The sequence below is a fragment of the Hemicordylus capensis genome, chromosome 1 (genome assembly GCF_027244095.1).
Source record: "Hemicordylus capensis ecotype Gifberg chromosome 1, rHemCap1.1.pri, whole genome shotgun sequence".
In the NCBI taxonomy this organism is placed as follows: Eukaryota; Metazoa; Chordata; class Lepidosauria; order Squamata; family Cordylidae; genus Hemicordylus; species Hemicordylus capensis.
The window spans coordinates 457,658,690-457,670,341 of NC_069657.1; the positions used below are offsets into that span (position 1 = coordinate 457,658,690).

The 11,652-nt window shown below is 63.8% G+C and overlaps 1 protein-coding gene across 2 annotated transcripts in view; it reads left to right on the forward strand.

The window, feature by feature from the left end:
- ASXL2 (ASXL transcriptional regulator 2) overlaps nucleotides 1–10,884 on the forward strand; it is a 51,293-nt gene extending 40,409 nt beyond the window's left edge. For both annotated transcript variants that reach the window (XM_053250226.1, XM_053250235.1), the window contains 6 exons: nucleotides 412–552; nucleotides 3,159–3,322; nucleotides 4,071–4,167; nucleotides 4,483–4,588; nucleotides 6,715–7,351; nucleotides 8,604–10,884. In XM_053250226.1, the coding sequence (XP_053106201.1) occupies nucleotides 412–552; nucleotides 3,159–3,322; nucleotides 4,071–4,167; nucleotides 4,483–4,588; nucleotides 6,715–7,351; nucleotides 8,604–10,670 (3,212 nt within the window). In that variant the 3' untranslated portion in view covers nucleotides 10,671–10,884. The remainder of the gene's footprint in view (nucleotides 1–411; nucleotides 553–3,158; nucleotides 3,323–4,070; nucleotides 4,168–4,482; nucleotides 4,589–6,714; nucleotides 7,352–8,603) is intronic.
- Nucleotides 10,885–11,652: the final 768 nt, after the last annotated feature.

The window sequence follows — 11,652 nt, forward strand, 5'->3', positions numbered from 1 at the left end:
GGTAGACTCATGATGTCCAGAGACATCTTTGCAACCTGGCACCTTGTAGCTCATGTCCAGCGTCAGCTCCACTGGTGTGAGGAAGCCAGGCGCTGTGTCTGCCACTAGTCCTCCTCCTCCTCCTCCTCCTGCGTTGTGCTCCCATCAGGAGTGTTCCAGACAGATACCAGCCAGGTACAGGCTTAAAGCGTCCATTTTGAAGGCGTGGTGCTGAATGGAACACTTAAATCACTCAAACCCAGGCTGAGTGTCCCAGCTGATTTTTCGGAAGACTGATTGTTCCTGTAACTTTTTGGGGTCAACCTGAACCCTGAACAGGAGGCGGTTGAGCACTCGAAACTTGCTGGTTTTGCAAGACTTCCCTGCTGGGTACCTGACTTCAGCAGAACCCTTTCTCTCTCTGCCTTGCAGCCTGGGAAGGCAAGCACTCTGACGGGCACTCAAGCAGCTCCCAGAACTCCACGTCCAGCTCCTCCCCCTCTGTGAAAGCCGAGCCCTCCTTGTCAGTCCTCGGGAAGAAGCCCTTCCAGAGAGCCGACCGGCTGCATGCAAGTAAGACGGCACCTTCCATCAGCAAGGAAGTCTTTGCCAAGGACCAGTGATGGCGGGGTGGGGGGTGGGGGCGGGAGGCTGCTGGCCCCAAGAGCCTTTCTGAGTGGTCAGCATCCCAGCACTGGGGGTCAGCTGCTGGAGTTCGTTCTGGGATGGGAGATCATCGCAAGTCCATGGAACCTTTGGAGAGCTGAAGATGTCCAAGGAGAGGTGGGGGGCATGTTTCTCTTGAACGTTCGCCCCTTACGTGGCCTACAAAAAATGTAAGTGGAGCTCTTTATTCTCTGCTGCTGTCGTCCAAGGGTGTCTCATATGTGGGGTTATGCTCCCCATGTGACTCTAAAGGCAGGACTATGTGAATTAAATTAGGCTTTTTCAGACTGGGAGGAGCATATCTCCCCCCCGCCCAGTTCTTTTAGTCCCGCGTGGCTCTAAAGCAGCTCTTCCTCAGCTCTCTTAGATCTTATCCTCAGTTTACCTCTTAAAAGCTTCTCCCCTAACGTTTCCCTTGTTTCTTGTGGTCTCTTTTTTAAAAAAACCCTCCTTGCCTCCTTACTTTCATTTCTGCCACTTCCCTTCCCTTCCCTGCATGGAAAGGGCTAGCAAGGTACTCCACTTTCGGGTCCCAAAAGGGAAGCTACAACAGGGCCCACCGAGGGCCATCAGAGCAGCCGGGAACCTGCCCCAGAGGCTGAGTTTCCCAGCCTGCTCAGCGGCTACACACAGCTCTCCGGAATGCTCAGCCACCGCTGATCAGCTGTTTGGCGGCGTTCTGGAGCCGGGGGATGCGCCAGCCGCCATTTTGGAGAGCGGGGAAGCAGCCCCGGCACCGGCCTCGCTGCCGCTTCCCACCATCCCTCCGAGCCGACCGCCAGCTGTGGCGACATTCCCGCTACCCCTGCATGCCCATCGAGGCCTCGGGGGGGAGGCAAAACGGGCCCGACTCCACTGGCAATGGCGTCCTCAAGCCTCCGGAAGGCCCCCCAAAGGACCAGGACCGCTAAGGCTGCAGCAGCCTTGGCGGGAGCAGGAGCAGGAGCAGGAGTGGGCCCAGCAGCTCCCAAGACTACCGCAGCTCCTTGCAACCTGCTCTCTACGCTGTGGGATTGTGTGTCTTCAGGCCGCTGTGAACTGCCAGGGCAGACACCCTGTGGCTTTTTGCTAGGTTAGATAGTTCCCACTGTTTGGCGCATGTTTTTTCCCTAGTTGAGGTGGTTTTTTCTTCCAAGCTGGAATGGGATGCTTGTCACCTCTTGACCTAAAAGCACTGGGGGGATATGCTCCCCCAGTCTTAAAAAGCCTAGCTGGATTCGCATAGTCCTGCCTTTCGAGTCACATGGGGAGCATAACCCACACGTGAGACCCCCTTGGAGTCAGCAGCCAGAAGGAGCCTTTGCGGTGAGGAACCAACCCACGCTCCAGTTCTTCCTTTTCAGGAATTAGTGGGAGCCCCTCACTTCTTCTTAAAAAACGAGCTGGCCCAGCTGTCTTGAAATCACTGCGTTCGCCTTTCCCTTTGGGGTTATCGGCCTGTAGAAAGAAGGGAAAGTGTTAGCCAGCATGTAAATTTGGGCCTGCTGGGATGTCTTTTAAGCACCAGCCCAACTTCTGTTTCTCGGTTAGTCTTGCGATGTCTCCCTGCGTCTAATGCACCGTCTTGAAATGGTTGCCTCTGGCGAAGAGCGGCAGCCCTTGTGAAGCCCTGGCTGTTCAGAGGCCCCGGCTCCATCAGGCCCAGTTCTGCCTGTTCTAACGGGGGCAGCAGCTTTTCAGAAGGCCTTTCCCAGCCCTGCCACTTGAGAGCCCTTGACTAGAGGCAGCAGCAGGGAGAGAGCCCAGGACCTCGCCCTGCGTGCCAAGCGGGAGCTCAGCCCCTGCCCTGTGGGCCAGCCCCCCCCCCCATGGAACTGAGCCCAGAGGCACCTTTCTCACGGGGCGGATCTCTTATAGTGAGCAGGGGGAGAGCAACCGGCCCTCTCCGGCCCCAGCACAGCACCCCACCAGTAGCTGTTGCGGGTGTCTGTCTTACGTTTTCCTTTTTAGATTGAGAGCCCCTTGGGGACAGGGAGCCGTTTTATGTGTGTGTGTGTGTGTGTGTGTGTGTGTGTGTGTGTGTGTGTGTATTGGTCTCTCTGTAAGCCGCTCTGAGAACTTTTGTGGGAAAGTGGCCTGTGAACATTGGTCATAGTCCTGGTGTCGATTGAGCGGCTGGCCTGGCAGAAGCAATCCTGTGTCGGCCACTCCTTCTGGAACGGACTGGGTGGGGGCTCCTTCTTCCCAGGAGGATTTCAAGCCACGGGGGTTGTAGAGGGTCTCGGAAATCAACCGTGCCCCAAACGGCTGGGGACTCAGAGTCGGCTCAGTCTGGGGCAGAGAGGAGGATGGACTGAGAGGCCGGCAGAGAAGAGCCCCCGCCGAGGGCCGGTGGAGCCGTGCGGGGTGGGGGGCGGAGGCAGGCTGGGCAGCCGAGAAGGAGCCGGACGAGGCGGCCCTCGGGGCTTCAGCCAGGACTGCCAGCTGCGGGTCCCCTGCTCTGGGGAAGCCGCCCTCAGAACGGCCTCTGCTGCGCTGCTGGAGCTGGTGCTCGTTTGTGCCTCTTTGCGCAGGGCAGCTGAAGAGGGCCAGAGGCGCCGAAATTGACGTGGAGACCCCGGACTCCATCCTGGTGAACACCAACCTGCGGGCCCTGATCAACAAGCACATGTTCTCGGTGCTGCCCCCCAACTGTCAGCACAGGCTGCTGCTGCTGCTCCCGGAGGTGGACAGGCAGGTGGGTCTCCAGGGCAGGGCAGGGGCCGGCCGTGGGTCAGCAGCTGCTCCCTCCGCACTGGGTTGCCTGGGGCGTCAGACGGGCGGCCCCTTCGGGAGCTCCCCTTTGCTTGGTGCTGGCGTGGCTCAGCATTTCCGCCCCCCTCTGTCTCTTGGCGCAGAGACAGAGTTGGCAGCCCTCTGGCTGGGGGGCTGAGCCAGAGCGGCGTGTTGAGAAGCCAGAGGGGAAAGAGCCCTCGGCTGCAGGCGCCGGGCCGGCTTTCGGCAAGAACCGGGCAAGGCCCCACTGCTTCCATTTCGCTGTGGCTGGCCTTGGCGCAAAGAGGCCGCGGGGCTCCTTGGGGACGGCCACCTGCGCAGCCTCCTGCAAAGGGCCCCCAGGCGTGGCCAGAGACCCGGAGGCCCCAGCTGCGGGGGCTCCTCTCCCTCTTGCAGTGCTGCCTGCAGGCCGGCTAGTCGGTTAACCGCGCAACCCTGCCGGACGCCTGGCCAGCCTGCAGGCAGAGCGGCGGGAAGAGAGAGAGGAGCCCCCGGAGCTGCCTCCTTGGGTGTCCTCCGGGCTTGTTAGGGCGAGCCGTTGCTGGCTGAGAGCCTTCCCGCTGAGGCACGGCTGCCAAGCCCCCTGCCCCGCGACCTCCGTATCCCTGGGCCGGCTCTCTTTCGCCCCTGGCTCCCTCTCCGGCCACGAGCCCTGGGAGGTGGACTGGGTCCTGCACCGATGTCGTTCTCGCCCCCTTTTTCTTCCCCAGGTTGGGCTGGATGGGCTGATGAAGCTGAGCAGCTCTGCCCTCAACAACGAGTTCTTCACTTCTGCTGCCCAAGGGTGGAAGGAGCGTCTCTCAGAAGGTGAGGACCGCCCCCCCCCAAGAGAGGAGGGGCCCCCCAGGAGGGATCAGGAGGGGGGCACTGAGTTTGGGCTGGAGGAGGGCATGGCGGGGGAGCGCTGCAGAAAACGGGACACAAGTCTCCTGCAAGAGGATCTTCGGGCGGGGTGGGGGAGCATGTGTGGCTTGGACCATGGTTGACGAGGTGGTGAGTACTCACACTTCTCTGGCGCCCCGGACCCACTGAAGCTGGGGGGGGGGATGTCTGCCCACGGACGCTGTTGACCCTGGAGGACCGTGTCTCTCTCCCCGCCCCCCTGTTCTCTGTGTGTGGCAGGGGAGTTCACTCCAGAGATGCAGCTGAGACTTCGGCAGGAGCGAGAGAAGGAGAAGAAGGCAGAGCTGTGGAAGGAGCACTTCTTTGAGAGTTACTATGGCCAGAGGTGAGGGCTTGGGCTGCCTTCCTCCCCCCGTTCCTCTTCTTCCTCAGCGCCCCAGAGTTGCAGGAGGGCTTGGAGGGCCATCTAGTCCCAAGACCCTGCTCACTGCGGGGAGTCCACAGTGGGCACATCCCCAGCAGGGGGCTCTCCCAAGTGGTCGGGTCCATCGCCACACTGCTCTTGGGTGGGTTGGATTGTGCCGTCGAGTTGGTGTCAACTCCTGGCGACCACAGAGCCATGTGGTTTTCTTCCAAATTTCTCCAAACGTTCTGCCAGAACGTACCCTCCTGAAACTGGAGGCCTTGGGCCTGGCCCTGCCTTCTGGACCAACAGGGGGCAGGGCCTTCTGTTCCTTCGCTGCTTCTTGTCTGTGCCCGCCCTTCCTCCCCTCTTGGCCAGGTGCCCTCCTGTCCCTCTCGGTGCCAAGCAAGCCCAGTTCCTTCCACCTGCCTTCCTAGAGCTCCTTTTCCAGACCCCTGATTCCCGCCATTGCCCTCCTCTGAACCCCTCCCTGTGTGTTCGCGTCCTCCTTAAAGTGTCGGGACTGGACATGTTCCTCCACATGAGGTCCGACTAGTGTACAGCCAAGTGGGACTGGGACCTCTCGGGATCTGGTAAGGATGCTTCTGTGGCTGATGCGCCTAAAATGGCACTAGTCCCTTTTGCGGCAGCATCGCCCTAGCTGGGAATCCGCTGCAATTCTGGCCCGGCTGCTAGGCTGCCCTAAGCAGCTGCTTGGGCCGGCAACCTGTCGAGGGGGCACCGTTGCCACAAGAGGTGGTGACAGCCAGCAGCCTGGATGGCTTTAAAAGGGGTTTGGATAAATTCACAGAGGACAGGGCTACCAGTGGGCTACTAGTATGCTGGCCATATCGGCCATTTCCAGCCTCTGAGGCAAGATATCGGTGGCAGGGGACCAACAGCAGGGCCTGCCTTCCCCTCTTGCCGGTGGGCTTCTCCGAGGCATCTGGTGGGCCACTGTGGGAAGCAGGAGGCTGGACGGGGTGGGGGCCTCCTTGGGGGCCTGACCCAGCCGGGCTCTTCTTAGGTCCTCATGCCCATTTCTGCTGCAGCCATTGTAGCAGACAGGAGAGCGGGTGGGCAGTGGGGACACGGTGCCCGCCTGCCCACTCGCGTGGATCATGGGAGGCAGCCGCACAAGCCACGGGGGCAGAGGCCTACCTGGGCATGTGACAGGGCAGGGGGCAGGGCTGCACCTGCTATGGGGAGGAGGGCTCCAAAGCCAGGCTTCTCCTGGGGCGCAGAAAATCCATGGGCCGGCCCTGATCAGCTGCCATCCCAGAGGAAGCTTTCCCCAGGGGCTGTTCCCCCCATCCATTCCATGTGCATTGGTGGGGCGGGGCGGGGTTGTGTGTGTTCTTGCTTCATTGGAGAATGTTGTATTCTCTGTTGAATTTTGGATCTTGACTTCCATGGCTGACGGTGTGTGTGGACTGGTCCGCCTGTGTGAAAAGGGGGTGAAGGTTGACTTGGATGGCTGGAGCCACCAACTAGCGGAAGGTGGGGAATGTGCTGACTCCGCGTGTTCCCCGGGGAGTCCCGGATGTCCTCCTCGGTGGTGCCCTTGAGCAGCACCTGACATCCAGGGCTCCTCTCCTCCGTTAGGACTGAGTCAAGGATAGTCCACCCCCTTTCTCCCGTCTTCTGGAAGAGGAAGTGGTCAGCAAGGCATGTGAGGGATTGGCGGGAGGGCTGACCCTTCGCAAAGGGCCTGGCGTGTTGCTCCCCCCCAGTCGCGAGGCAGGAGGGTCAGGCTTGGCTTCTCCGCTGCCAAGCATCTGGGATCCCTCTTGGCAGCTCCTGGCTCTGAAATGGCTTCGAGGCAGGAGGACATTTTTTACTCTCAGTGTGTGAAGGCCACCAGGTGAAGACACTTCCAGGGGCTTCTCCTTGCCCGCCCAGGGAATCACTTAGCAGGCAGGAGGTCTTGCCTCCCCTCCTTGGTGAGGTGCTTCTGAGGGCCCGGGCAGTCTGGGAGCAGGCCAGGAGAGGGGCTGGGAGGGCGTTGGGCCTCCCCCTGTGTGTGTGTGTGTGTGTGTGTGTGTGTGTGTGTGTGTGTGTGTGTGCGCGCGCCTGACTCTCCTGCCTCTTGCTGTCTCTCCTTCTAGCTCTGGGCTGAGCCCCGAAGAGGCCAAGCAGCTGACGTCCTTCCCCACTGCTGCGCAGGCCCTGGCTGGGGACCCAGCCCTCCCGCCGCTGGAGCAATGCGTGCCAGCCCCACTAGCCGGGCCGGGCCAAGAGGAGGCACCCACTGCTCTTGTGGGTCCACAGGATCTCCCTGTGCCACCAGCAGCCGGCAAAGGAGAGGGCGACGAGAAACCCCCGGCCCCCATGCCCACTGAACTTGCCACGTCCTCTGACAACAGTGCCCTCGCCACGGCCGGCAGCCGGCCTCCCCACAAGCCGTCTCAAGGGGCCAAGGAGCCCACTCAAGGGGAGCCAGCAGGGGAGGCCTCAGGAAAGGAGCATGCAAGCAGGCCAAAGAGCCCGGTGGCAGCGGCTGCTGGCATAGAACCAGGTCCGGGAGAAGAGGCTCCGGAGAGCCCCGCCAAGGACGCCCCTGGCCCGGAGCAGATGGAGGTTGGTGCCCCGGGGCTCAAGAGGAAACTGGAGAGTCCCGAGGAGGCGTCGACAATGCCAGAGAAGCGGCCCCACGTGACAGAGAACTGCTGCTCCAGGCCGCCGTTTCAGAGCCCGCCGCAGCCCTTTCCCGCCGCGCCTGTCCCAAAGGTCCCCCCGCTCCGGGTAAGGAAGCCTTTGGCCTCCGGCCGGCTCCATCTCTCGCCCTGCCTGGCTTGTACGCTGACCGGCATCCCGATCCGGTCTGCGTCACTCTCCCTCCGAGTGATCAAGGGAGGCTGATGACTGGCTCTAGAAGGCGGGGAGGAGGAGGGCGTGGGTGGGATGCGTTCCAACCCCTGGGACGTTCGGGGACAGGGAGCAGGAGAGAGCTGGCACCAGACCCAGATTCCGCCCTGACGTCTGCATGGAAGAGGGACTCATGGGGGAAGGTGGGCAGGGGGTCTTCCCAGGGGGTCTTCCCAGGGGCCCGGAGGACTCTTGGTAGTCCCTGGACTCAGTGAGCTGCTGGCCCGGCTTGCTCCCCTTCAGAGGGGGTGACGGACCATGTGACCAGACCGTGGGCATGAGAAGCAGGCTCTTGGGTCATTGGGGGGTGATGCAGAGTGGACTTCATTGGGATGCTGCCGCTCATCTGGGGGGACCCGTGGCTCAGAGGTCCTGGTTTTCAAAGAATACTGGCCGGGAGTGGCGGCTCCTCCCAGCGAGGCAGCCAGCAGCGGGTGCCAAAGGAGGCGCCGCGGCCTCTGCTTCCCGGAGCTCCATTGGCTCCTCTCTCCCATCCCGCCCCGCCATGAATGGCCACCTCTGTGCCGCTCGACCTGAGACACGGTCGGCCTGCAGGCAGCGCAGCGCTCATGAACGCCCAGGGCGGGGCCGGAGAGCTCCGGGAGGCAGAGGCAGCTGTGCCTCCGGTGGCCACGAGCCACTCCTGGTCCCAGCTGCCTTCAGGGTGACCCTTGCTCCTCCCATCTCGAAGCCTCAAGTAGGGACGGCTGAGGAGATGCCCATCATGCCCCTCTTTCAGGGGATCTGCACAAGGCGGGTGCTGTCTTCAGATGCTTCGGGAGAGGCACGACGGTCCGTGCAGGCTCCTGCCTATCCGGGGGGGCGGGGGGGGCGGCACAGAGATGTGTGGGGTTCTGTGGGCATCTCTGCCCTCTTCCCAGCTTGCACGTTCAGGGTGCCCGCCGGGCAGAGTGACAAAGCCGCTAGGAAAGACCCGGAAGATTTTGCAGTGGGCAAGGCGACCCTGGCCTGGTTCAGGCTGAGAAAGCCTGTGGCCCGAAGGACCTGCTGGGTGGGAATTGGGGGGAGGGGGAGTGTTGGGGGGGGCAGGGGCCACGGGCCACGTTGCCTGCCGAGGGTTGCCTCCATCCCTCGTGGTCACAGAGGTGCTTCTCCGCCTCTCTTCCAGATCCCCGTCTCCAGGATCCATGGCTCTCCTCCAGCGCCCTTTCCTGCCAGCCAGGTCTCTCCCAGGCCCACCTTCCCAGGCACCGTCACCAGTCCCCGGAGGACGGGGGCCAGGACGCTGGCCGACATCAAGGCCAGGGCCCAGATGGCCAGGGCCCAGCGGGCAGCCGCCGCCGCCGCCGAAGCTGCTGCCGCCTCCAGCGCTGCTACTGCTGCCTCCATTGCGGGAGCCATCCCCGGCCCCGGCCCCGGCGGGGGGAGAGGAGAGGAGAAGAGCGGCCCAGCGCCAGGGACCCGGCCTCATGGAGCTGCGCTGGACCTGGCAGGCCCTGGCCTCCGGGCCGCCCCCCCGAGGCCCTGGCCCCCCTGCCCAGGCGCCCGGGCCCCAGCAGCGGAGCCGGGGGTGCCCAGCGGTCCTGCTCGAGCACAGCTACAGCCGGCCTCCCCGCTAGGCCCCTGCCCTGCGGCCCCCCGCCCCGTGGCTGCCTCTGCTGCCCAGGGGGCCAAGGCTCTCCTTCCAGGCCGGGGGGGTGGGCTTGGAGGAGCCCCTCCCACTTCCAGCCAGGCCTCCAGAGCCGCCGGTCAGCCCGAGCCCCGGACAGACTGCCGGGAGGCCACCCCTGCCGCCCCCTCCTCGCCCCGCCGGGCCCCCGCTCCTCCCCGCCTCTCTCCGCTGCCAGCCGGGTCTGTCGCCTGCGGCCTTCAAGCCCCTGCCGTCTCCTCAGGGAGCAGCAGCAGAAGCACATTCCCCCCCAAGATGAGCGCCAGCATCCCTGCCAACAACCCCCTGGTTTCTCAGCTGCTGCAAGGCAAAGAGGTCCCGCTGGAGCAGATCCTGCCCCGGCCCCTCACCAGGGTGGAGGTGAAGAGCGTCCCGCTGCAGGCCGCAGACGGCAAAGAGCCATCAGCCCCCGCCAGGCCTGGCCCTCCCAGGGAGGCCAGCGGGAAGCAGCCTTCATTGGGGGAGAAGCCCTGCTCCAGCCAGGGCAGGCAGCAGCTGCCTCCACCCCCTTCTCCCTTCCTGGGGCAGGACTTGTGGGGCCGTCAGGCGGTGGGCAAAGGTGCCCCGGAGCCCCTCCTGCCCCCCCTCATGCCGAGGGGGCCCAGGCAGAGCCTGCCCCCTGCCCTGCAGCCTCTCCCTCCCCCAGGCCTCCTGCTCGAGAGCTGCTCCACCAGCCAGAGCTTCATGCTGGGCTTCACGGGGAGAAGGACCTCCAAGCCGGCCATGTCTGGCCATTACCTCCTGAATGTCTCCACTTACGGGCGCGGCTCCGACAGCCTCCGCAGGAACCTGGCCGTGCCCCCAGAGAGCCGGATGTGCCCCGACGGGCCCAGGATGGCGTTGGAGGGGCGGGAGGAGGCGCCTGGGGGCAGCGGCAGCAGCGGGGAGGAGGGCTCCGAAGACGGAGAGGGGTGCATCCCGCTGGAGGAGGAGGAGACGCCGCCACCCTTGACTCCCGAGGCAGGGGCCGCGCGTGCTGCGAAGCTGGAGCAGGCAGGGGGCAGCCGCCCCTCCTCAGCAAGCCAAGACCTCCTCAGAAGCCCCACAGCCAAGGACTTCCTTCAGGCAGCCCAGGAGAAAGTGGCCCAGGTGGCGAGGGGCCGAGGGACGTGGCCTCACAGCGTGGAGCTCCCCACCGGCAGCCCGGCGGACTCCCTCCCCCCTCGGCTCCTGTCTCCCTTGCACCCTTCGCGGCTCTTTGGGAGCCCGGCCACGACCCAGCTCCTGGGGCCCGGCTACAGCGGCACCATCAACGTCTCCACCTCCCCGGAGATGCAGCAAGAGGCGCTCCTGTCGGGGCTGTCGGACCCCAGTGGCATGGGGGACGTGGTGTCCTTCTCGGTGACCGTGACGGCCATCCCTGCCGGGCCGCCGGGCAGCACAGGCAGCCACCGGCAGCCCCTCCCGGGCCAGGCCTTTTCCCAAGAGGGCAGCCTGGAGGACCTGCCCTCCAAGTGCTACTGCCGCTTGAAAGCCATGATTGTGTGCAAGGGCTGCGGGGCCTTCTGCCACGACGACTGCATCGGCCCCTCCCGGCTCTGCGTCTCCTGCCTGGTGGTGCGGTAGCTCTGCGGGCAGACCGGGAGAGCCGTCCCCCTGGAAGCAGCGGCGGCTGCACTGGAGGCTTCCCCTCTCTCCCCCGACCCACAGCGCCCGCCTCGTTTCCTCAAGAGCAGGCGCACCTTGGCCGGCCAGCTGGAACTTTGGGAGAAGGGTTTGCACTTACGGAATCCTGTACATATGTTGCATTGTTTGGTCTTAAAAATGATTATTTTTTTCAGTCTCTTGCGCGAACTCCATTGGTTTGTACTCCATGCTCATGGCCTTGCAGAACTAGGGCCCGGCTGGTCTTGCCTCTCCAAGGCGCCCCCCCCCGGCCCCTCTCCCCTCCAGCCAGCAGTGCAGCCCTGCCCCGCCCCACGTGTGCACGCCCACACACACTCGCCTCTGCTGGTGGGGCCGCCCGGGGCCTCTTCCCCTGACCGTTCCCGGGCGCACAAACCGGAGGCTGCTGCCTGCCAGTGGGAGCGAGGGGCCAGCAGTGGCCAGGCTCGGCCCTTGGGGAGCAGGGGCCCGGGAAGCCCACGCCCCTCCGGGCAGCACTAAGCTGGCTCAGGGGCAGGTGGGCAGTGTGGCAGGCCCGGGTGGGACAGAGCCCATCATGCCTGGGGGCAGGCAGCAGGCAGGGGCCTGGGCTGGCCCACCCTCCTCCTTGGCTAATGCCGCTTCTGCTTCTTCCTCCTCACCTCCCCAGCTCTTCATTCACTGGAAACTTGACCCCGTTCGTAGTCAGGAGTGTGGCTTCTTCCGCTGTGTCCCACAAGTGTGGAATTCTCTCTGAGAGGCAGAATTCAGCCCTCTCTGAGAATCGCAGTCTTTCTCTCCTGCTCCCTTGAAGCCAGGTTCCCGGCCATTAAGACTGCAGAGTCAGACTTGAAGTGTGTGCATCACTATACCTGGTTCAATCTCCAAAGCCTGAGCACCCTGTAAGAACACAAGAACAGCCCTGCTGGATCAGGCCCAAAGAGGCCTATCTAGTCCAGCATCC